Source organism: Chiloscyllium punctatum, chromosome 8, assembly GCF_047496795.1.
Source record: "Chiloscyllium punctatum isolate Juve2018m chromosome 8, sChiPun1.3, whole genome shotgun sequence".
Classification (NCBI taxonomy): domain Eukaryota; kingdom Metazoa; phylum Chordata; class Chondrichthyes; order Orectolobiformes; family Hemiscylliidae; genus Chiloscyllium; species Chiloscyllium punctatum.
In genome coordinates, this window is record NC_092746.1 from 134,341,566 (window position 1) to 134,368,249 (window position 26,684).

The 26,684-nt window shown below is 46.6% G+C and overlaps 1 protein-coding gene across 13 annotated transcripts in view; it reads left to right on the top strand.

Moving 5' to 3' along the window:
* The window catches only part of macf1b (microtubule actin crosslinking factor 1b), a 228,923-nt gene that overhangs the window by 40,551 nt on the left and 161,688 nt on the right, over window positions 1-26,684 (top strand). For all 13 annotated transcript variants that reach the window (XM_072576571.1, XM_072576569.1, XM_072576570.1 and 10 more), the window contains one exon: window positions 7,243-7,283. In XM_072576571.1, the coding sequence (XP_072432672.1) occupies window positions 7,243-7,283 (41 nt within the window). The remainder of the gene's footprint in view (window positions 1-7,242; window positions 7,284-26,684) is intronic.

Below are 26,684 nucleotides of genomic sequence, written 5' to 3' on the forward strand. Positions count from 1 at the left end.
AGGCTGAAAATGTGTTGCTGGAGAAGCGCAACAGGTCAGGCAGTATCCAAGGAACAGGAGAATCGACGTTTCGGGCATAAGCCCTTCTTCAGGAAGGGGCACTGAGTAAAAGGATAGACAAGCTACACTGTTGCTTTACACAGCTTCAGTTAGGCCACACTTGGAATACGGTGTACAGTTCTGGTCACCACACTACCAGAAGGATGTGGATACTTTGGTGAGGGTACAGAAAAGGTTTACCAGGAAGTTGCCTGGTCTGGGGAATTTTAGCTCAGGAGAAAGGCAGGAGGTTGTGGGGCGAACTGACAGAAGTTTCTAAGATTGTGAAAGGCATGGCAAGGTTGAGGTGTTTTCCCCAGGGTGGAGGGTTCAATTACGAGGGGACACAGGTTCAAGGTGTGTGTGGGGGTGGTGGGGGGGGGGGGGCGGGGGGAGGATGCTGTTTCAAAGAGATGTGTGAGGCAGGTTTTTCACACACAGAGGGCAGTGAGTGCCTGGAACCTACTGCCTGAGGAGGTGGTGGAAGCAGACACACAATAGCAGCATTCACGATGCACCTGGGCAGATAGAATCCCTACCGTTTGGAAACAGGCCTTTCAGCCCATCAAGTCCACACTGACCCTCCAAAGAGCATCCCATCCAGACCCACCAGCTCTACCCCTGCATACCCATAGTGAACCAACCTAACCTGCCCATCCCTGAACACTATGGGATAATTTAACACAGCCAACTCACCCTAACCTGCACATCCCTAACACTATGGGGTAATTGAACACTGGTAACTATTGGCCAACTGGCCAAATATCTATTGTTGGAAAAGAATTGGAATCAATTATGACGTAAGTAATAGCAGGACACTCGGAAAATCATAATCTAATCAAGCAGAGTCAGCAGGGCTTCATGAAAGGGAATTTGTATCTGACTAATTTATTAGAATATTTGAGGAAGTCTCAACCGGAGTGGATAGAGGGAACCAGTAGATGTGTTACCATGGATAAGTCATATGATAAGCGCCCATGGTGTGGAGGTAGTATAGTGGCATAGATAAGGAATTGACAAATTGCCAGGAAACAGCAAGTGGGATGTCGGGTTCTTTTTCAGGTTGGTGAGCTGTGACCAGCGCTGCTCCATGGGATCAGTGTTGGGACTGCAACTGTTTACAGACTTGGAGGAGGAAATGAATGTACTGTAACCAAATTTGGTCATGGGTTTGGATGGTGTTGACTAAGGATCTTTAGTGCTTTTCTGCAGTGCATCTTGTAGATGGTACACACTGCTGCTGCTGAGCATCAGTGGTGGGGGGAGTGGGTGTTTTTCGATGTGGTGCCAGTCAAGCGGGTTGCTTTGTCCTGGATGGTGTCAAGCTTCTTGTGTTGTTGGAGTTGCCCCCCATCCAGGGCAAGTGGGGAGTATTCCATCACACTCCTGACTTGTCCCTTGTAGATGGTGGACAGGTTTTGGGGAGTCAGGTGGTGAGTTACTCACTGCAGTATTCCCAGCCTCTGACCTGCTCTTGTAGCAACTGTGTTTATGTGGTGAATCCAACTGAGTGTCTGGTCACTGGTCACCCCCAGGATGTTGACAGTGATGGTAATACCGTTGAATATCAAGGGCGGTGTTTAGAATGTCTCTGATTGGTGATGGTCATTGTCTGGCAGGGTTAAGGAGAATCCCAAAGCCTTCTGTTTGTATATAAGGAGCAAGAGAGTAACTAGGGAAAGGATTGGCCCACTCAAGGACAAAGGAGGAAAGTTATGTATGGAGTCAGAGAAAATGGGTGAGATTCTTAATGAGTACTCTGTATCGGTATTCACCGAGGAGAGGAACATGACGGATGCTGAGGTCAGAGATAGATGTTTCATTACTCCCGGTCAAATCGGCATAAGGAGGGAGGAAGTGTTGGGTATTCTAAAAGGCATTAAGGTGGACAAGTCCCCAGTTCCGGATGGGATCTATCCCGGGTTACGAGAGAGGAAATACATAGGGCCTTAACAGATATCTTTGCAGCATCCTTGAACACAGGGGAGGTCCCAGGGGACTGGAGAATTGCTAATAATGTCCCCTTGTTTGAGAAGGGGAGCAGGGATAATCCAGGTAATTATAGACCGGTGAGCCTGAAGTCAGTGGTAGGGAAGCTGCTGGAGAAAATACTGAGGGATAGAATCTATTCCCATTTGGGAGAAAATGGGCTTCTCAGTGATAGGCAACATGGTTATGTGCAGGGAAGGTGATGTCTTACCAACTTAATAGAATTCTTCAAGGAAGTGACAAAGTTGATTGATGAGGGAGGGGCTATAGATGTCATATACATGTACTTCAGTAAGGTGTTTAATAAGGTTCCCCATGGTAGGTTGATGGAGAAGGTGAAGTCGCGTGGTGTCCAGGGTGTTCCAGCGAGGTGGATAGAGAACTGGCTGGGCAGCAGGAGACAGAGAGTAGGAGTGGAAGGGAGTTTTTCCAAATGGAGATCAGTGACCAGTGGTGTTCCACGGGGATCCGTCCTGGGAATACTGTTATTTGTGATTTACATAAATGATCTGGAGGAGGCGATTAGCAAGTTTGCAAATGACACTAAGGTTGGTGGAGTAGCAGATAGTGAAGGGGACTGTGAGAGAATACAGCAGAATATAGATAGATTGGAGAGTCGGGCAGGGAAATAGCAGCTGGACTTCAATTCTGGACAAATGCGAGATGATGCATTTTGGAAGATCCAATTCAAGAGCAAACTATACAGTAAATGGAAATGTCCTGAGGAAAATTGATGTACAGAGAGATCTGGGTGTTCAGGTCCATTGTTCCCTGAAGGTGGCAGCGCAGGTCAGTAGAGTGGTCAGGAAGGCACACGGCATGCTTTCCTTCATTGGACAGGGTATTGAGTACAAGAGTTGGCAGGTCATGTTACAGTTGTATTAGACTTTGGTTCGGCCACATTTGGAATACTGTGTACAGTTCTGGTTGCCCTATTAATAAAAGGATGTCGGTACTTTGGAGAGGGTACAGAGGAGGTTCACCAGGATATTGCCTGGTATGGAGGGCACCAGCTATGAGGAGAGATTGAGTAGATTCGGATTATTTTCATTAGAAAGTCAGAGGTTGAGGGGGGGGGACCTGATTGAGGCCGACAAAACCATGAGAGGTATAGACAGGGTGGATAGCAAGAAGCTTTTTCCCAGAGTAGGGGACATAATTACTATGTGTCATGAGTCCAAGGTGAGAGGGGAAAAATGTTTAGGGGAGATATACGTGGAAAGTTCTTTATGCAGAGGATGGTGGGGGCCTGGAATGCATTGTCAGTGGAGGTGGTAGGGGTGGGAATGATAGTATCATTGAAGATGTAACTAGATAGATACATGAATGGGCAGGGAGCAGAGGGATACAGATCCTTAGAAAATAGGCAACAGGTTTAGATAGAGGATCTGGATCGGCACAGGCTTGGAGGGCCGAAGGGCCTGTTCCTGTAATTTTCTTTGTTCTTTGTATCCTGATTTGCTTGATGTTTTGAGGATGTTATTCCCGATGATGATGATCCTGATGAAATATCTCTTTCCTGCAGACCTGCCATGACATGGTTATCCTGGAGAGAGATTGAGGTTGTTCCTGTTGTTATCTTTGTTTGATAACTGGACAGTTTTGACACAATGAGATGGATATACCCTAAACCCTCCCCCACCTTTTTAAAACAATAACAAAACATGATTATGTGATTCCCAGGTGGTAAGTTAGGTTGGGTTCAGAGGCCTGTTATGCTTTGTTTCTCATGGTAGGGGTTAGGAGTGTTTAAACACCCTGACCATGATGTGGTTAGGAAAAAGAACCTGCGATACAGTGGTCATGAAGACCGGTGTTTCAGAGACGAGTGATCATGCAGAGGACTGCAAGAGATCAATCATTTTAAATAAAAGTGAAAATGGAGCTGACCTGTCGAACAGAGACCACTTTAAATGTAGGTAATAGAAATGAAGGTGAAAGCAAAGGGGAGGTAGGGATCTGATTTGGAGATTATATCCATTGTGGAGAAAATAGCTTGGTTAAATCCTATCCAATGCACAGCAATAGATTTGGAAGAGGTGTAAGATGCATGTGAGTTTTGATATATCAGAAACAGTTACACCTTGCCTTGTCTGGCTGTCTGGAGCTGTTTCATCACTTGGATCACTGAATCAGTGCATTTGTCGAACAGGCACCAAACAGAGGGTCTGAATCCTTTCTCTCTGGGGTGTCTGTATTAAATCCTCCCTGTACTCCTGTTGGTGTGTTCTGGATTAGTGGTGCTGGAAGAGCACAGCAGTTCAAGCAGCATCCAAGGAGCAGCGAAATCGACGTTTCGGCCAAGAGCCCTTCATCAGGAATAAAGGCAGTGGAGAGATAATCTAGAGGAGGGTGGAGGTGGGGAGAGAGTAGCATGGAGTACAATGGGTGAGTGAGGGAGGAAATGAAGGTGATAGGTCAGGGAGGGGAGGGTGGAGTGGATAGGTGGAAAAGGAGATAGGCAGGTAGGACAAGTCCGGACAAGTCATGGGGACAGTTACTGAGCTGGAAGTTTGAAACTAGGATGAGGTGGGGGAAGGGGAAATGAGGAAGCTGTTGAAGTCCACATTGATGCCCTGGGGTTGAAGTGTTCCGAGGCAGAAGATGAGGCATTCTTCCTCCAGGCGTCTGGTGGTGAGGGAGCGGCGATGAAGGAGGCCCAGGACCTCCATGTCCTCGGCAGAGTGGGAGGGGGAGTTGAAATGTTGAGCCACGGGGCGGTGTGGTTGATTGGTGCGGGTGTCCCGGAGATGTTCCCTAAAGCGCTCTGCTAGGAGGCGCCCAGTCTCCCTAATGTAGAGGAGATCGCATTGGGAGCAACGGATACAATAAATGATATTGGTGGATGTGCAAGTTAAACTTTGATGGATGTGGAAGGCTCCATTAGGGCCTTGGATAGAGGTGAGGGAGGAGGTGTGGGCACAGGTTTTACAGTTCCTGCGGTGGCAGGGGAAAGTGCCAGGATTGGAGGTTGGGTTGTTTCGGGGCGTGGACCTGACCACGTAGTCACGGAGGGAATGGTCTTTGCGGAAGATGGAAAGGGGTGGGGAGGGAAATATATCCCTGGTAGTGGGGTCTGTTTGGAGGTGGCGGAAATGTCGGCGGATGATTTGGTTTATGCGAAGGTTGGTAGGGTGGAAGGTGAGCACCAGGGACGTTCTGTCCTTGTTACGGTTGGAGGGGTGGGGTCTGAGGGCGGAGGTGTGGGATGTGGACGAGATGCGTTGGAGGGCATCTTTAACCACGTGGGAAGGGAAATTGCGGTCTCTAAAGAAGGAGGCCATCTGGTGTGTTCTATGGTGGAACTGGTCCTCCTGGGAGCAGATCCGGCGGAGGCGGAGGAATTGGAAATACGGGATGGCATTTTTGCAAGAGGTAGGGTGGGAAGAGGTGTAATCCAGGTAGCTGTGGGAGTCAGTGGGTTTGTAAAAAATATCAGTGTCAAGTCGGTCGTCATTAATGGAGATGGAGAGGTCCAGGAAGGGGAGCGAGGTGTCAGAGATAGTCCAGGTAAATTTAAGGTCAGGGTGGAATGTGTTGGTGAAGTTGATGAATTGCTCAACCTCCTCGCGGGAGCACGAGGTGGCGCCAATGCAGTCATCAATGTAGCGGAGGAAGAGGTGGGGAGTGGTGCCGGTGTAATTACAGAAGATCAACTGTTCTACGTAGCCAACAAAGAGACAGGCATAGCTGGGGCCCATACATGTGCCCATGGATACCCCTTTGGTCTGGAGGAAGTGGGAGGATTCAAAGGAGAAATTGTTAAGGGTGAGGACCAGTTTGGCCAAATGAATGAGAGTGTTAGTGGAAGGGTACTGTTGGGGACATCTGGAGAGGAAAAAACGGAGGGCTTGGAGGCCCTGGTCATGGCGAATGGAGGTGTAGAGGGATTGGATATCCATAGTGAAGATGAGGCGTTGGTGGCCGGGGAAACGGAAGTCTTGGAGGAGGTGGAGGGCGTGGGTGGTGTCTCGAACGTATGTGGGGAGTTCCTGGACTAGGGGGGATAGGACAGTGTCAAGGTAGGTAGAGATGAGTTCAGTAGGGCAGGAGCATGCTGAGACAATGGGTTGGCCAGGGTGGTCAGGCTTGTGGATCTTGGGAAGGAGGTAGAACCGGGCAGTGCGGGGTTCCCGGACTATGAGGTTGGAAGCTGTGGGTGGGAGATCTCCTGAGGTGATGAGGTTCTGTATGGTCTGGGAGATGATGGTTTGGTGATGGGGGGTGGGATCATGGTCGAGGGGGCAGTAGGAAGAGGTGTCCTCGAGTTGACGTTTGGCTTCAGTGGTGTAGAGGGCAGTGCGCCAGACTACCACTGCGAATCTGTCAGACAAGTCTCCTCATGGGTCACTTAAAGTAGTCAGGATTCCCTTGGATGTGGAAGCTGCGGTTGGTGACACTGACAGAAGTGTATCATTTCCATCAGTGAGGTCGCTGTGAGGATGTGTCATGGGGTGTCTTCTCTTCTGGTGGTTATTCTCGAGTCACTGCCCTGAATGGGGTTTTGTGGTGAATCTTATCCTTCTGAGTCTTTGTGCCATTTTGGGAGGGTCTTGAGGATCTGCCATTGGATTGATCAGGTTCGATTACCCTGATCAATCAGACCCAACCAGGTGTTGGTACATTGAAAGCAGGGGTGGCCTTTGGGTGTCCATTATGGTAGGTGCTGGGTGCATGTAGCCCCCTCCAAATAAGGGTGCCAGGCCCATCTGTGTCTAGCAAATGACTTGCTGCTCCTGATTGTCCTGAGGGTGATATTCCATTGTCCTGTTCAAGTCCAACTTCAGGTGGGTGTTGCAGGGTCTACAGCTATTGGATTTATTTGCAAACTGTCTGTGGGCAGCTGCAGCCTGTCTGCATACTGCAGCAGGTGGATTGACACTTTAGTCAAGGCTGGATTATATTTCCCAGCATGCTTTAATCATTGTCCATCTTTTGTTATTCCATGGTAAGTTTATTATTGTCCATCATAAGTTCATTACTTTTAGTGGCCAATTCGGCCACAAAGGACAGGAAAGTGGACATGAGGAATGTCAGATCAGCCTCGAGGGGCTGAATGGCCTACTGCTGTTTCTTATGGTCTTATCGATTCTGAAATTCCCAACTGTCTCACTCTACCCCATAAGTGGCCAATCCATGCCTGGAAACAATTTGGCGATTTGTGATTGAAAATTTTTCAAATGCTGACTTGTGTAAAATTCTTTTCTTGTGCAGACATTCCAGTGACTCTCCGACATCGTCTTGACTGCCTCCAGGTGAGTGGGAATATCACTGAGGGTGACCTTTATTACCTTCCTGCTCCTGAGCTGGTGTCTGGGTTTAACTGGACTGGCTCTGGAGGCAGTTCACAGATAGTGAGAGGCAGGGGTTTGGCAATCCAGTGTCTGTTCAGTTCAGGTGAAATCTGAAACAGAAATGAAGGCAGCAAGTTACATAGACATAGAACATAGAACAATACAGCACAGAACAGGCCCTTCGGCCCACGATGTTGTGCCGAACTTCTATCCTAGATTAAGCACCCATCCATGTACCTATCCAAATGCCGCTTAAAGGTCGCCAATGATTCTGACTCTACCACTCCCTCGGGCAGCGCATTCCATGCCCCCACCACTCTCTGGGTAAAGAACCCACCCCTGACATCTCCCCTATACCTTCCACCCTTCACCTTAAATTTATGTCCCCTTGTAACACTCTGTTGTACCCGGGGAAAAAGTTTCTGACTGTCTACTCTATCTATTCCTCTGATCATCTTATAAACCTCTATCAAGTCACCCCTCATCCTTCGCCGTTCCAACGAGAAAAGGCCAAGAACTCTCAACCTATTCTCATACAACCTATTCTCCATTCCAGGCAACATCCTGGTAAATCTCCTCTGCACCCTCTCCAAAGCTTCCACATCTTTCCTAAAGTGAGGCGACCAGAACTGCACACAGTACTCTAACTGTGGCCTAACCAAAGTCCTGTACAGCTGATTAGTGAATGTTAGTGAATGAGTCTGGAAAAGGAGAGGAAATAAATTAGGCAACAGACTCCGTGTTTGCTTGGGCATGGGTTTCTGACTTCACAGTCCAGAGTTCATCAAATAAAGCAACCAAACTGAGGGCACTTCTCATCAATATTGTCCTGGTGATAGGGATGTGGCTGAGAGATGGAGCTCAGTGTTCTTGCTTTCAGGGTTTTCAGATGGAATGGGTGGGGTGGAATAACAGAGGAGGGAGTTTGGAGGAGACTAAGGCAGCTCTGAGGAGGGATGATGTGCTGAAATGGTCAACAAATGAGGCCACAGTCAAAAGGTGTGGTGCTAGAAAAGCATATCCGGTCAGGCAGCATCCGAGGAGCAGGAGAGTTGACGTTTCAAGGTACCTGGACTACACCTCCTCCCGCCCTGCCTCCCGTCAAATCATTATCCCTTACTCCCAATTCCTCTGCCTCTGCCACATCTGCACTCAGGAGGACCAATTCCACTCCAGACATTCCCAGATGGCCTCCTATTACAAGGGCCATAATTTCCTCTCCCACATGGTTGATGTCCCCTCCAGCACATCTCCTCCACTTCCTGCACCTCTGCCCTTGAACCCCACCCCTCCAACCACAACAAGGACAGAACTCCCCCAGTCCTCACCTTCTACCCCATCAACCTCTGCATATATCGCATCATCCTCTGCCATTTCAGCCACCTACAAACGGACCCCACCACCAGAGATATATTTCACTCCCCACCCTTATCTCTGCAGAGACCATTCCCACTGCAACTCCCTTGTTCGGCCAGTGTCACCCACCAGCCCTCACACCCCCTCCCCTGCCACCGCAGGAATTGCAAAATCTGTGCCCATACTTCCCCCCTTACTTCCATCCAAGGCCCCAAAGGATCCTTCTACATCCATCAGAAATTTACCTGTACTTCTACAAATGTCATCTACTATATCCGTTATTCTCAATGTGATCTCTACATTGGGGAGACAGGACGCCAACTTGCGGAAAGCTTCAGAGAACATCTCTGAGACACCCACACCAACCAACCCCACCGCCCCATGGCCGAACACTTCAGTTCCCCTTCCCACTCCGCCAAGGACATGCAGGTCCTGGGCCTCCTCTGTTGCCAAATCCTAGCCTGGAGAAAGAACACATTATCTTCTGCGTTGGGACCCTCCAACCACATAGGACCAATGTGGATTTTGCCAGTTTCCACATCTCCCCTCCTCCCACCTTGTCCTATTCCCAACCCTCCAACTTGGCACCACCCTCTTGAACTGTCCCATCTGTCCATCTTCCTTCCCACCTATCTGCTCCACCCTCCTCTTGATCTATCACCATCACCCCAACTTTCATCTACCTATCACATGCCTAGCTACCTTCCCCCAGCCCCAGCCCCTCCCATTTATTGCTCAGCTCCCTTCCCCCCCGCGACCCCACATTCCTGATGAAGGGCTTATGCTCGAAATGTCAACTGTCCTGCTTCTTGGATGCTGCCTGATCTGCTGTGCTTTTCCATCACCACTCTAATCTAGCCTCTGATCTCCAGCATCTGCAGACCTCACTTTCTCCTATCAAATGAGGCCATGCAGACAATGAGCTGAGGAACAAGAAAAGAGGCAGTTACATAGCTGGGGAGTGGGCTGTACTGTAGATCTTCAAGGCTTCTTCTCAAACCATGACTATGTCCATTTCGAAGGAAAAGGGCAGTAGATACATGGGAACATCACACTAATAGAAGTCAGAGCATTGGGATAAGAGGAGCATTTTCAAAATGGCAACCTGTAACTAGTGAAGTGCCCCAGGGGTCAGTGCTCAGCCCACAGTTATATCCTGTACAAGGCAGTCCATCCTGTTTGCAGGATAATGGAAGGCAGCTGGTTGTAAATACAGGAAATGTTGGATCATTAAATTGCAGGCTTGTATGGGATTGCTTTCACAGGTACATGGACAAGAATAGAATAATGAAGACAGGTTTCAGATTGGTTCCACAGGTCGGCACAACATCGAGCCCCAAAGGGCCTGTACTGCGCTGGAATGTTCGATGTTCTATTACAAGCATTTGTAAGGTGGATGTTCATAGATCGGGGACCTTTTGGGTATATTAACAATGTGTGAGGAAAGTAATCACTAGGTTTACAGATGAGATAGAAATGGGTGGGGAGGCAATGGGTGAAGGTGACATAAGGTGTTATCCAAGGGATTTAGAAAGCTTAGGCGAATGGGCACAAATTTGACAAGTGGAATATAATGTAGGAAAAGGTAAGGTTATGGACTTTGGTGGGAAGAACAGAGGAGCTGAATATTATTTAAATGGAGAAAGACTACAGAAAGCTGCAGCACAGAGGGATTTGGGAGTCTCGTGTGTGAATCACAATTATTGATTTTAATTTCAAAAGAAATGGAGTATAAAAGTGAGGAGGTTTTGCTAAAACTATACAGGCAGTAGTCAGACCACAGCTGGGTTACTCTGAACAGGGTTAGGCCCTTGTCTAAGGGAAGATATTCCGACATTGGAGACAGTCCAGAGAAGGTTCACAGGAATGGAGGAACTGTCTTATGAGAAGAGGTTGGATAGGCTGGAACTGTACTCACTGGACTCTAGAAGAATGAGAGGTGACCTTATTGGAACATCCAAGATTCTTAAGTGATTTGACAGAGTTGATGTGGAGAGGTTGTTTTTCCTTGTGTGGGAGAGTGTAAGACCAGGAGTATCATCTCAGAATAAGAAGTCACCCATTTAAGGCAGAGATGGGGAGGAACTTTTTCTCTCAAAATGGAATGAATCTGAAGATTTTTACCACAGAGGGCTATTAAGGCTGGGCGGCACGGTGGCTCAGTGGTTAGCACTGCTGCTTCACAGCACCAGGGTCCCAGGTTCGATTCCAGCCTCAGGCAACTGTCTGTGTGGAGTTTGCACATGCTCTCCGTGTCTGCATGGGTTTCCTCTGGGTCGTCCAGTTTCCTCCCACAGTCACAAAGATGTGCAGATTAGGGTGGATCGGCCATGTTAAGTTGCCCGTTGTGTTAGGTGCATTAGTCAGAGGGAAATGAGTCTGAGTGGGTTACTCTTTGGAGGGTTGGTGTGGAGTTGTTAGGCCATAGGGCCTGTTTCCACACTGTAGGGCATCTAATCTAATTAGTTATATTCAAGGCTGAGACAGAGAGAGTGTTACTCAGGAAAGTAATTGGGGGTTATGGAGAAAAGGTAGGAAAGTGGAGATGAGAACAGCCATGGTCTCATTGAATCTTAAAGCAGACTTGATGGGCTGAATGGCCTACTTCTGTCCTACATTTTATGGTTGAATGGCAGGACTTGAAGCACCTCAGTCAGTGTGGTCCTTGGAAAAGAGGTTTGGGATGGTACCACTCCATACCAGGCCATTATGGAGTGGTGGATAGACCCCTACAATACTTAATATTCCTGAGGACGTGCACTGGATAGAGTGACAGGTTAATCACCTTTCACTTAGCAGATGTGGAGCTGATCATTTCACTCTAGGGATTTGCCTCACAGCACTAGAGACCAAGGTTCAATTCCCACCCCAGGTGACTGACTGTGTGGAGTTTGCACGTTCTCCCCGTGTCTGTGTGGGTTTCCTCCGGGTGCTCCAGTTTCCTCCCACAGTCCAAAAGTGTGCAGGTCAGGTGAATTGGCCATGCTAGTAGTGTTAGGTGAAGGGGTAAGTGTAGGGGAATGGGTCTGGGTGGGTTGGGCTTTGGCGGTTCGGTGTGGACTTGTTGGGCCAAAGGGCCTGTTTCCACACTGTACGGAATCTAATCTAATCTAAAGCCGATACCCTAGCCCCTTTCCAGACAGTTCCAGATGATCTCTCTGATGCAGATTCATACGACCAACTTTCATTTCTAAACCTCAACTTTACCTCGAACTGCATCTTTATATTGAATGAGAAAGAATTTTTAATCTCCTGTAAGAAACAATTGCCTCTTTCTCTTGTAAGAATGTTTTATCTGGAGAGTTTCCACAAATGCCGTATGTTTGTTTATTTCTTTTGAACTCGAGCACAGCAGGTTAGAGTGGTGAAGGAGGCATATGGGACACGTCTTTATTAACTGAAGGATGGAGTTTCAGAGCAGGGAGGAACTGAATAAAACATTGGATAGGCACCAGCCAATGTGTGCAGTTCTGAACCCACATTCTAGGATGGAGGTGATCACATCCAGTGGAGAGTGTGCAGAGAAGATTTATCAGGATGTTAGGCTGGAGAGTTTCAGTTAGGAAGAGAGATTGGACAGACTGGGAATGTTTTCCCCAGGGCAGGATTGACTGGCACAAGGGGCCATAGTTTTAAGATATTAGGAGAATGGTACAGAGGAGATGTCAGAGGAAGGTTCATTACGCAGAGTTGTGAATGCATGGAATACATTGCCAGCGGTAGTGGTGGAAGTAGAGTCATTGGGGACAGTTAAGCGACTGCTGGACATGCAGATGGATAGCAGTGAGTTGAGGGGTGCGTAGGTTAAGTTATTTTAATTTACATGAGGATTAATCCTCGGCACAACATCGTGCTGTACTTTTCAATGTTCAATGGGAGCAAAGGAGACTGAGAGGGGACATGTGTATACTTCAATGCAAGAATTATATGAAATAAGGTAGGTGAACTTGCAGCGTGGGTTGGTACCTGGGACTTCGATGTTGTGGCTATTACAGAGACATGGGTAGAACAGGGACAGGATTGGCTGTTACAGGTTCCAGGGTTTAAATGTTTTAGTAGGGTGGGGGTAAAAGAGGGGGAGGTGTGGCATTGCTTGTCAAAGATAGTATTACAGCGGTGGAAAGGACGATGGATGAAGACTCTCCATCTGAGATAGTTTGGGCTGAGGTTAGAAATAGGAAAGGTGAGGTCACCCTGTTAGGAGTTTTCTACAGGCCTCCTAATAGTCCTAGAGACGTAGAAGAAAGGATTGCGAGGTTGATTCAGGAGAAGAGTGAAAGTAATAGGGTGGTTGTCATGGAGGACTTTAACTTTCCTGATATTGACTGGGAAAGCTATAGCTCGAGTTCGTTAGATGGGTCGGTGTTTGTCCAATGTGTGCAGGAGGGTTTCCTGACACAATATGTAGACAGGCCAACAAGAGGTGAGGCCATACTGGATTTGGTTCTGGGTAACGAACCAGGCCAGGTGTTAGAATTGGAGGTAGGTGAGCACTTTGGGGACAGTGACCACAATTCGGTGACTTTTACTCTAGTGATGCAGAGGGATAAGTGTGCACTGCAGGGCAAGAGTTATAGCTGGGGGCAGGGAAATTATGATGCAGTGAGGCACGACTTAGGATGCGTGGCTTGGAAACGTAGGCTTCAAGGGAAGGGCGCAATTGATATGTGGAGCTTGTTCAACGAGCAACTATTGAGTGACCTTGATAAGTATGTACCTGTCAGGCAGGGAGGAAAGGGTCGTGTGAGGGAGCCGTGGTTTAATAAGGAATTGGAATCCCTTGTGAAAGGGAAGAGGGCGGCCTATGTAAAGATGATACATGAAGGGTCAATTGGGGCGATTGAGAGTTATAAGGTAGCCAGGAAGGATCTAAAGAGAGAGCTAAGAGCAGCAAGGAGGGGACATGAAAAGTCCTTAGTTGGTAGGATTAGGGAAAACCCAAAGGCTTTCTATAGGTATGTCAGGAATAAAAGAATGACTAGGGTAGGAATAGGTCCAGTCAAGGATAGTAGTGGGAAGTTGCGTGTGGAGGCTGAAGAGATTGGGGATACACTGAATGAATACTTTTCGTCAGTATTCACTCAGGAACAGGACATTGTTGCCGATGTGAATACTGAGTCACAATTAATTAGAATGGACGGCTTTGAGGTATGTAGGGAAGAGGTGTTGGAAATTCTGGAAAGGGTGAAAATAGATAAGTCCCCTGGGCCTGATGGCATTTATCCTAGGATTCTCTGGGAAGCAAGAGAGGAGATTGCAGAGCCATTGGCCTTGATTTTTATGTCCTCGTTGTCCACAGGAATAGTGCCAGAAGACTGGAGGATAGCGAATGTGGTTCCCTGGTTCAAGAAGGGGAGTAGGGATAACCCTAGTAACTATAGGCCAGTGAGTCTCACTTCTGTTGTGGGCAAAGTCTGAGAGAGAATTGTAAGGGATAGGATTTATGAACATCTGGATAGGAATAATGTGATCAAGGATAGTCAGCATGGTTTTGTGAAGGGCAGGTCGTGCCTCATAAACCTTATTGAATTCTTTGAGAAGGTGACTAAGGACGTGGACGAGGGTAAAGTGGTAGATGTGGTGTATATGGATTTTAGCAAGGCGTTTGATAAGGTTCCCCATGGTAGGCTACTGCAAAAATCACGGAGGTATGGCATTGAGGGTGAGTTGGAGGTTTGGATTAGGAATTGGCTGGCTGGAAGAAGACAGAGGGTAGTAGTTGATGGTAAAGGTTCATCCTGGAGCACAGTTACTAGCGGTGTTCCGCAAGGATCTGTTTTGGGACCATTGCTGTTTGTCATTTTTATAAATGACCTGGAGGAGAGGCTAGAAGGTTGGGTGAGCAAGTTTGCGGATGATACGAAAGTCGGTGGAATTGTTGACAGTGAGGAAGGATGTGGCAGGTTACAGCGGGATATAGATAAGCTGCAGAGCTGGGCAGAAAGGTGGCAAATGGAGTTTAATGTGAGTAAGTGTGAGGTGATTCACTTTGGTATGAGTAACAAAAAGATCGGGTACTGGGCTAATGGTCGGATACTTGGTAGTGTGGATGAGCAGAGGGATCTTGGTGTCCATGTACACAGATCTCTGAAAGTTGCCACCCAGGTAAATAGTGCAGTGAAGAAGGCATATGGCATACTGGCTTTTATTGGTAGAGGAATTGAGTTCCAGAGTCCTGAGGTCATGTTGCAGTTGTATAAGACTCTGGTGCGGCTGCATCTGGAGTATTGTGTACAGTTTTGGTCGCCATACTATAGGAAGGATGTGGAGGCACTGGAACGGGTGCAGAGGAGGTTTACCAGGATGTTGCCTGGTATGGTAGGAAGATCCTATGAGGCTAGGCTGAGGCACTTGGGGCTGTTTTCATTGGAGAAAAGAAGGTTTAGGGGTGACTTGATAGAGGTGTACAAGATGATTAGGGGGTTAGATAGGGTTGACCATGAGAACCTTTTTCCACGTATGGAGTCAGCTATTACGAGGGGGCATAGCTTTAAATTAAGGGGTGGTAGGTATAGGACAGATGTTAGGGGTAGATTCTTTACTCAGCGAGTCGTGAGTTCATGGAATGCCCTGCCAGTAGCAGTGGTGGACTCTCCCTCTTTATGGGCATTTAAATGGGCATTGGATAGGCATATGGAGGATAGTGGGCTAGTGTAGGTTAGGTGGGCTTGGATCGGCGCAACATTGAGGGCCAAAGGGCCTGTATTGCGCTGTATTTTTCTATGTTCTATGTTCTATGTTCTATGATTGAGATGCAGAAAATTGGACAGGACAGACAGGAAGGAACTTTTCCCCTTAACGCAGGGATCAATGACCAGGGAGCTGGGATTTAAGGTAAGGGGCAAGAGATTTAGAGGGGGATGTGAGGATAAATCATTTCACCCGGGGGGGGTGGGGGGGGGCGGAACCTGGACCTCACAGCCTGAGAGGGTGGGAGGGACAGGAACCCTCATCACATTGAAGAGGAATTGAGATGTAATAAGGTGATGGGCCAAGTGCTGGGAAATGGGGCTAGAATCGTTAGGTGGTTGTTCTTGACTGGTGTAGTCAGACCGAGCTGAAGGGCCTTTCTCTGTGCTGTACACCTCTACAACACTGACATCACTCTTGCTTCATTTGCATATCACTTTAAATCTATGTCCATTGTGTTTACAATCCTGGTACAAGCAGGAACTGTTTCTCCCTGTCTGGTCTATCCAGCTCTGCTCCTGGTTTTGAAAACCTCTATCACATCTCCCTCTCAGCTGCCCTCTCTCTGGGGAGAACCGTCCCAACGTCTTCAATCTCCCCCCATCCCTGAAGTTTCTCATTCCGGAAACCATTCCTGTAAATCACTTTCTGCACTCTCTCCAATGCATTCCCATCTTTCCTATAATGTGGGGCCCACACCCTGTACACAATACTCCAGCTGAGGACCAACAAGGGTCTTGGACAAGTTCAACATCACCTCCCTGCTATTGTACTCTCTGCTCCAGTAATAAAGGAAAAGGTACTGTCTGCTTTATTAACTGCTCTCTCCCCCGGTGCTGCCACTTTCAATGATCTGTGACCTATACCACCCAGCTCCCTGTGCTCCTGCTCCCCCCCCTTTACAATTATCCCCCTTATTTTATGTTGCCTTTCAATGTTCTTCCAACCAAAGTGCATCACCTCACACTTCGCTGCACTCAACCTCGTTTATTCACTCCACTAACTTCCTTTAACACCCAGGGATGGAAGCCATCGGGTCCTGGGGATTTGTCATTTCTCAGTTCCATTAATTTCCCTTCTTTTGATGATTTAGTTTAATTTTATTTTGACTCAGTCTCTGATCCTCTGATAACTTCTTTGGGATTTCCCGCAAGCTCTCCACCTTTCCTGCTTCCCCGTAGTCACTGACAATATCCCTACTGTTAGCCTTCACTGGGCCCAGCGGCTTTTCCTTTATAGAACTGGAACATCTCCTCTTATTGTCTATTATGGCTTTTGCAAGTTTCAGTTCATAATCCTTTGTAGCCGCTTTTAAAAAGGTGCTTGGTGGATCTTTGTTGGTCTTTGTATTTGACCCGTCCTGTGGGATCCACACTGTTCTTTATGTTTTTATAAGCTCTTCCTTTTAATTGTATGCCGTACCTTCCCTGCTCCGATGTCCGTGGCTGTATTTTTGTGAGAGTGAGGTGGAGATTCTCCATCTCCTGGGGACAACCTGCCCCTAAACAGCATTAAATGTTTCTCCAAACAGTCTCCTCTGTTTCTCAATAACTTTACCCTTTAGCAGATATTCCCAGTTTACTGTGAACACTCTCTGCCTCATCCCTTTAAAGTCTGCCTTACCTAAACCCTAAATTCTAGTATCCAATTTTTGCCGATCTCTCACAAACGCTACATGAAACTCGATTATATTGTGATCAAAATTTACAAATGCTCACAAACTAGGTCACTAATTAAACTAGATTTATTGCTCTGCATCTAGACATATTGTTGGAGGAAACCATCCTAGAAATTCACAACTTCCCTGGTATTTGCTTGTCTTCCTCTCCCAGTCTGAGTTCAGATTAGAATCCCCCCATTAATACTACTCTATCCTTGCTATGTAGTTGTCTAATGTCAGCTTTTAGACAATCTAGCAATTCTCAGCTGCTACCAGGTGGTAACATTAGTCACTTTATTGGGAGTTTTCTACAGCCCCCTCAATATTAACAGAGACATGGAGGAGCAGATTAGGAGGCAGATTTTGGAATGGTGCAAAAATAACAGGGTTGTTGTTATGGGTGACTTTAACTTCCCTAATATTGATTGGGATCTCCTTTGTTCAAATAATTTGGATTGAGCAGTTTTTGTCAGATGTGTCCAGAAAGGATTCCTGACTCAATATGTAGATAGGCCGACTAGAGGGGAGGCCATATTGGATTTGGTGCTCAGCAACGAACCATGCCAAGTGTCAGATCTCCCAGTGGGAGAACATTTCTGTGATAGTGATCCCAACATTCTGACCTTTATTATAGTCATGGAGAGGGATAGGAGCAGACTGTGTGTGAAAATATTTAATTGGGGGAGAGGCAATTACAATGCTGTTAGGCAGGAACTGGTGTGCCTAAATTGGGAACAAATATTCTCAGGGAAATGCATGACAGAAATGTGGAGGTTGTTTCGGGAGCACTGGCTGATAGTGCTGGACAGGTTTGTCTCACTGAGGCAAAGAAGAGATGGTAAGGTGAAGGAACCTTGGGTGACAAGGGATGGGGAACATCTAGTCAAGAGGAAGAAGGAAGTGTACATAAGGTGGAGGAAGCAAGGATCAGGCAGGGATCTAGAGGGTTACAAGGTAGGCAGGGAGGAACTGAAGAATGGACTTAGGAGAGCTAGAAGAGGGCATGAAAAAACTTTTTAGTGGATAGGATTAAGGAAAACCTCAAGGCATTCTACACTTATGTGAGGGACAAGAGGATGGTTAGAGTGAGGGTTGGGCCAATCAGGGATAGTGGAGGGAACTTGTGCCTGGAGTTGGAGGAGGTTGGGGAGGTCCTCAGTATTCACTACTGAGAGGGACCTTGTTGTTTCTGAGGACAGTGCGAAACAGACTGATATACACAAACAGGTTGATGTTAAGGAGGAGGATGTGATGAAAATTTTGAAAGACATAGGGATAGATAAGTCATACAGGATATACCCAAGGTTACTACAGGAAGTGAGGGAAGAGATTGCTGTGCCTTTGACAATGATCTTTGTGTCCTCACTGTCCACTGGAGTAGTGCCAGATGATTGGAGGGTGGCAAATGTTATTTCCTTGTTCAAGAAAGGGAATAGGGATAATCCTGGGAATTACAGACAAGTCAGTCTTAGGTCTCTGGTGGGCAAAGTATTGGAGAGGATTCTGAGAGACAGGATTTATGATTATTTGGAAAACCATAGTTTGATTAGAGATAGTCAGCATGGCTCTGTGAGGGGCAGGTTGTGCCTCACAAACCTTATTGAATTCTTTGAGGATGTGACAAAACACAATGATGAAGGTAGAGCAGTGGATGTGGTGTACATGGATTTTAGCAAGGTGTTTGATAAGCTTCCCATGGTAGGCTCATTCAGAAAGGGAGGAGGCATGGGATACAGGGAAATTTGCCTGTCTGGATACAAAATTGGCTGGCCTATAGAAGACAGAGGGTGGTGGTAGATGGAAAGTATTCAGCCTGGAGCTCGGTGACCAGTGGTGTTCCACAGGGATCGGTTCTGGGACCTCTGCTCTTTGTGATGTTTATAAATGACTTGAATGAGGAAGTGGAAGGGTGGGTTAGTAAGTTTGCCGATGACACGAAGGTTGGGGGAGTGGTGGATAGTGTGGGGGGATGCTGTAGGTTGCAATGGGACATTGACAAGATGCAGAGCTGGGCTGATAAGTGACAGCTGGAGTTTAACCTGAAAAAGTGTGAAGTGATTCACTTTGGAAGGTGGAATTTGAATACAGATTCCAGGGTTCAAGGCAGGATTCTTGGCAGTGTGGAGGAACAGAGGGATCTTGGGGTCCACGTCCATAGATCCCTCAAAGTTGCCATCCAGGTTGATAGGGTTGTGTTGGCTTTCATTAACAGAGGGATTGGGTTTAAGAGCTGCGAGGTTATGCTGCAGCTTTATAAAGCTCTGGTTAGATCACACTTGGAATATTGTGTTCAGTTCTGATTGCCTCATAAATGGAAGGATGTGGAAGCTTTAGAGAGCGTGGAGAGGAGATTCACCAGGAAGCTGCCTGGACTGGAGGGTGTGTCTTATGAAGAAAGGTTGAGTGAGGTAGGGCTTTTCTCATTGGAGCAAAGAAGGATGAGAGGTGACTTGATAGAGGTGTATAGGATGATGAGAGGTGTAGATAGAGTGGATAGCCAGAGACTTCTTCCCAGGGCAGAAATGGCTATCACGGGAAGGGATAATTTTAAGGTGATTGGAGGGAGATTTAGGGGCAATGTCAGAGGTCGGTTCTTTACACAGAGAGTGGTGGGTGTGTGGAATGCACTGCCAGCGGTGGGAGTAGAGTCAGAGACATTAGGGACATTTGGATAGGCACATGGATGATAAGGGGATGTAGGTTCATCTGATTTTAGAGTAGGACAAAAGGTCGGCCCAACATTGAGGGTTGAGGGATCTGTACTGTGCTGGACTGTTCCATGTTCTGACATGGTTTATGAATGGAATTGGTATCAGATCTGTTTCAAGTTAACACAGATCAGCACCAAGCTTCACAGTTAAAAGGATAATTGATTCAAAGTTCTTTCTGGATTTTTATTGGGAATAAAGAGATAACATTGTTCACAAGAAACTACAGACACTAAGGTTATAACTGAGCTTTTGCCCAAAATGTCGATTTCGAAGCTCCTTGGATGCTGCCTGAACTGCTGTGCTCTTCCAGCACCACTAATCCAAGATTAGCCATAAGAAAGTCCCAAGATGTTTCTGAGCTAAACCAGGGGCCTGTGTTTCAATTAGTTTTTTGCAGAAGTGAAGAAGTTAGCATTTGAACCCAGATCCATTAGCTGTGATGGATTTGGTAGTTGGATAGTTTTCTTGCTGATTTTCCAGGACAGTGAGTGACAGCGAAGATTATTACTGCATTCTGCTTCTGTATTTATGGCCCTTCCAGCCTCCCAGTTACCTTACAACAGGCCAGTGAGATATCACTGGTGTGCTTCCACTGTCGGCCTGGAACAGTTTCCTGTGGATGCTCCAAGTTCTCCCTTTGTCTGAGCTGCTTGCCTTCAGAATCAGTCTTGGCTGGAAAGCAAAGGTGGCTACTGTTACTGGGTGACCTGAGCAGGAGCTAAGTCAAGTTCCACCTGAAATATAGTCCTTCTAGAGGGACAGCTCCTTTCCCACCTGTGACTCTGGACTTTCCATCTGGTCTTAAACAACTCATCAAGGAATTCTGAATTTTAGCTATCTGACCATGTCTCTCTGTTATCCATATCAAACTAGCAGCGGTACCAGTAGGAGTAATTTTTCTCCTGGTCACTAAGTCATATTAACAATATTTTTACCGTAACCAACAACTTTCACCATTTATTGCCTGAGAATGTTCTGGACGATGATGACACTGGCAGGGTAATCTGCCTGGAGAATGCCTCTGGAGTTGCTTTTGTGTTTAGTACCAATCTATTCTCCAGTTGTCTGTCTACCTCTCATTTTGGTTCCTCAGTTCTCTATAGTGTTATTATTCAACCTGATTCTATTATGAAACTGGCATCTGTTTTATGATCTTTCTTCTGATTTATCTGACCATCCATTTCTTTCATCTTCCAGGGAGTTTGTTCTTTGTTACCCCTCCCTTTGATTGTCAGAGAGATGCACTTCGTCTCTGCCCCTAACCATCTCCTCTCCAAATTCCATCACTGCCTGATAATCTCTGGACATAAACAAAAACAGAAATTGCTGGAAAGTTTTGAAGGAGGGTCACTAGACCTGAAACGTTATAGAGTCATAGAGATGTACAGCATGGAAACAGGCCCTTCGGTCCAACCTGTCCATGCCGACCAGATATCCCAACCCTGCCAGCACCGAGCCCATATCCCTCCAAACCCTTCCTATTCATATACCCATCCAAATGCCTCTTAAATGTTGTAATTGAACCAGCCTCCACCACATCCTCTGGCAGCTCATTCCATACACGTACTACCCTCTGTGTGAAAATGTTGCCCCGTAGGTCTCTTTTATATCTTTCCCCTCTCACCCTAAACCTCTACCCTCTAGTTCTGGACTCCCCAATCCCAAGGAAAAGACTTTGTCTATTTATCCTATCCATGCCCCTTATGATTTTGTAAACCTCTATAAGGTCACCCCTCAGCCTCCGATGCTCCAGGGAAAACAGCCCCAGCCTGTTCAGCCTCTCCCTGTAGCTTAGATCCTCCAACCCTGGCAACATCCTTGTAAATCTTTTCTGAACCCTTTCAAGTTTCACAACATCTTTCCGATATGAAGGAGACAGTGACCTAACCAATTAGCCTTTCTCCAATTTAGAACTTCAACTTTTAGATCTGGTCTATCCTTTTCCATTAATATTTTAAAACGAATAGAATTATGGTCGCTGGCCCCAAAGTGCTCCCCCATTGACACCTCAGTCACCTGCCCTGCCTTTTTCCCAAGAGTAGGTCAAGTTTTGCACCTTCTCCAGTAGGTACATCCACATATTGAATCAGAAAATTGTCTTGTACACACTTAACAAATTCCTCTCCATCTAAACCCTTAACCCTTCCCAGTCTACGTTTGGAAAGTTAAAATCCCCGACCAGAACCACCCTATTATTCTTACAGATAGCTAAGATCTCATAGAACATAGAACAATACAGCGCAGAACAGGCATTTCGGCCTTCAATAGTTCACTGACCTGTGAACTATTCTCAGCTCAACCCCCTACACTATCCCAAAATATCCATATGCTTATCTAAGGATTGTTTAAATCTCCCTAATGTGGCTGAGTTACCTACATTGGCAGGTAGGGCATTCCACACCCTCACCACTCTCTGAGTAAAGAACCTGCCTCTGACATCTGTCTTAAATCTATCACCCCTCAATTTGTAGTTGTGCCCCCTCGTACACGCTGATGTCATCATCCTAGGAAAAAGACTGTCACTGTCTCCCCTATCTAATCCTCTGATCATCTTGTATGTCTCTATCAAATCCCCCCTTAGCCGCCTTCTTTCCAATGAGAACAGACCCAAGTCTCTCAGCCTTTCCTCATAAGGCCTTCCTTCCAGACATCCTGGTAAATCTCCTCTGCACCTTTTCCAATGTTTCCACATCCTTCCCGAAATATGGGGACCGGAACTGTACACAATATTCCAAGTGTGGCCGCACCAGCGTTTTGTATAGTTGCAGCATGACGTTACGACTCTGGAACTCAATCCCTCTCCCAATGAAACCTCACACACCGGATACCGCCTTAACAGCACTATCCACCTGGGGGGGCAACTTTCAGGGATCTATGGACATGGACCCCAAGATCCCTCTGAACATCCACACTACCAAGAATTTTTCCATTGACCCAGTACTCTGCCTTCCTGTTATTCTTCCCAAAGTGCATCACCTCACATTTAGCTGCATTGAACTCTATTTGCCACCTCTCAGCCCAATTCTGCAGTTTATCCAAGTCACCCTGCAATCTGTAACATTCTTCCAAACTGTCCACTATTCCACCGACTTTAGTGTCACCTGCAAATTTACTAATCCATCCACCTATGTTATGCCTGCGTCTAAGTCATTTATAAACAGCAGTGGTCCCAAAACAGACCCTTGTGGCACACCACTAGTAACCGGACTCCAGGCTGAATATTTTCCATCAACCAACACTCGCTGCCTTCTTTCAGAAAGCCAATTTCTAAGCCAAACTGCTAAATCACCCTCAATCCTATGTCTCTGCATTTTCTCCAACAGCCTACCGTGTGGAACCTTATCAAAGGCTTTACTGAAGTGCATGTATACAACGTCAACTGCCCTACCCTCATCTACATGCTTGGTCACCTTCTCAAAAAAACTCAATAAGATTTGTGAGACACGATCTGCCCCTGACAAAACCATGTTGACTATCTGAAATCAAATTGTTGCTTGCTAGACGATTATAAATCTTATCTCTTATAATCCTTTCCAAAATCTTTCCTATAACAGAGGTAAAGCTCACTGGTCTATAATTACCTGGGTCATCTCTACTGCCCTTCTTGAACATGAGCATGATATTTGCAATCCTCCAGTCCTCAGGTACTAAACCCGTAGACAATGATGACTCAAATATCAAAGCCAAAGGCTCTACCAACTCCTCCCTAGCTTCCCAGAGAATCCTCGGATAAATCCCATCCAGCCCAGGGGACTTGTCTATTTTCACTCCTTCTAGAATTGATAACACCTGTTTGTAACTAACCTCAATCCTTTCTAGTCTAATATCTGGTACCTCATTTTTCTCCTCTACAATATTCTCCTTTTTCCTGAGAAAACATCGATGAGAAATGTTCATTTAGCACCTCTCCGATCTCCACAGGATCCACACTCAACTTCCCACTTTTGTCTTTGATTGGCCCTATTCCTACCCTAATCATCCTTTTATTCCTCACATACCTATAGAAAGCTTTAGGGTTCTCCTTTATTCTATTTGCTAAATACTGCTTTTGTCCTCTCTATGGTCTTCTTAACTCTCTCTTTAAATCCTTCCGAGTTGATCTGTAACTCTCCATCGCCTCATCTGTACCATCTTGCCTCATCAACACATAAGCCTCTTTCTTCTTCTTAACAAGAGATGTAATTTCTGATAAAACCACGGTTCCCTTACCTTATCACTTCCTCCCTGCCTGACAGGGACATACCTATCAAGGACACATAATATCTGTTCCTTAAACCAGCTTCATATTTCCATTGTCTGCATTCCCTGCACTTTTCTACCCCATTCTATGCATCCTAATTAGATTAGATTACTTACAGTGTGGAAACAGACCCTTCAGCCCAACAAGTCCATACCGCCCCGCCGAAGCGTAACCCACCCAGACCCATTCCCCTACATTTACCCCTTCACCTAACACTACGGGCAATTTAGCATGACCAATTCACCTGACCTGCACATTTTTGGACTGTGGGAGGAAACCGGAGCACCCGGAGGAAACCCACGCAGACACGGGGAGAATGTGCAAACTCCACACAGTCAGTCGCCTGAGGCGGGAATTGAACCGGGTCTCTGGCGCTGTGAGACAGCAGTGCTAACCACTGTGCCACCGTGTCACCCATAATTCTTGCCTAATCACATTATAATTGCCCTTGCCCCATTAATAACTCCTGACCTGTGGCATGTACCTATCCCTTTCCATCGCTAAACTAAATGTAACTGAATTATGGTCACACTCTCCAAAGTGCTCACTTACAACTAAATCAAACGCCTGGCCTGGTTCATTACCAAGCACCAGATCCAGTGTGGCCTCCCCTCTTGTCGGCCCTTCGACATACTGTGTCAGGAAACCCTCTTGTACACATTGCACAAAACCTGATCCATCCGACATACTAGAGCTATAACATTTCCAATCAATGTTGGGGAAGATAAAGTCCCCCTTAATGACCACCCTGTTCCTTTCACTCCTACCTAGGATAATGTTCTAATCCTCTCTTCCACCTCCCTGGAACTCTGCAGAGGCCTATAAAAAACTCCAAGCAGTCTGACCTCTCCTTTCCTGTTTCTAACCTCAGCCCACACTACCTCAGTAAACGAGTCGTCATCAAAAGTTCTCTCAGCCACTGTTATACTGTCCTTGACTAACAAGGCCATGCCTCCCCCTCTTTTCCCACCTTGCCTGTTTTTAATGAAACATCCATACTTCACCCTGCTCTCTCTATGTCTCCGAAATGGCCACAACATCGAAGTCCCAGGTACCTATCCATGCTCCAAGCTCACCTACCTTATTCCGGATACTCCTGGTGTTGAAGTAAACACACTTCAAACCACTTCGCTGTCTGTCAGCATATTCCCGTGACCCTGAAATCCTGTCCCTGTCCTTCCTACTCTGATCCTCCTGTGCACTGCAGCTACACCTCCGGTTCCCATTCCCCTGCTGAGCTAGTTTAAACCCACCCGAATAGCACCAGCAAATTTCCCACCCAGGATATTAGTACCCCTCTTGTTCAAGTGAAGACCTTCCTGTTTGTACAAGTCCCACCTTCCCCAGAATGAGCCCCAATTATCCAAAAACCTGAAACCCTCCTTCCTGCACCATCCTTGCAGCCACATGTTCAGCTGATATCTCTCCCAAATCCTTGTCTCACTATCACGTGGCACGGGTAACAATCCAGAGATAACAACTCTGTTTATTCTAGCTAAACTGGAAGGGGATTAATATACTGGCAGGGAGATTTGCTAGAGCTGCTCAGAAATTTGCAACAGCAACAGTATGTGATGGATGGCGGTTATAGGAAGGGGGAAAGTCTCAGATACAGTCACATAGATGGGTTAACTCCAGGAAAGGTAAGAGAAGTAGGCAGCTAGTGCAGGGGTCTTCTGTGGATATCCCCATTTCAAACAGGTATGCTGTTTTGGTAAATGTACGGGGTGATGGATTCTCAGGGAAACGTACCTCGAACAGCCAAGTTTCTGGTATTGAGACTGGCTCTAATGCAACGAGGGATACGTTGGGTTTGTTTCTCAATTTCCCTCTGACTATTGGGGGGTCTATAATACAATCCCAATAAGGTGATCATCCCTTTCTTATTTCTCAGTTCCACCCAAATAACTTCCCTGGATGTATTTCTGGGAATATCCTCCCTCAGCACAGCTGTAATGCTATCCCTTATCAAAAATGCCACTCCCCCTCCTCTCTTGCCTCCCTTTCTATCCTTCCTGTAGCATTTGTATCCTGGAACATTCAGCTGCCAGTCCTGCCCATCCCTGAGCCATATTTCTGTAATTGCTATTATATCCCAGTCCCATGTTCCTAACCATGCCCTGAGTTCATCTGCCTTCCCTGTTCGGCCCCTTGCATTGAAATAAATGCAGTTTAATTTATTAGTCCTACCTTGTCCCTGCCTGCCCTGACTGTTTGACTCGCTTCTGTTCTCAGCTGTACCAGTCTCAGATTGATCTCTTTCCCCACTATCTCCCTGGGTCCCATCCCCCCCCACCTTACTAGTTTAAATCCTCCCGAGCTGCTCTAGCAAATTTCCCTGCCAGTATATTAGTCCCCTTCTAATTTAGATATAATCCGTCCATCCTGTACAGGTCACTTCTACCCCAAAAGAGATTCCAATGATCCAAAAATGAGAATCCTTCTCCCATACACCAGCTCCTCAGCCATGCATTCATCTGCTCTATCCTCCTATTCCTTCCCTCACTAGCTCAGAGCACTGGGAGTAATCCAGATATTACTACCCTTGAGGACCTCCTTTTTAAATTCCTGCCTAACTCTCTGTAATCTCCCTTCAGAATCTCAACCTTTTCCCTTGCTATGTTGTTGGTTCCAATGTGGACAATGACCTCCTGCTGGCCCCTCTCCCCCGTGAGAACATTCTGCACCCTCTCTGAGACATCCTT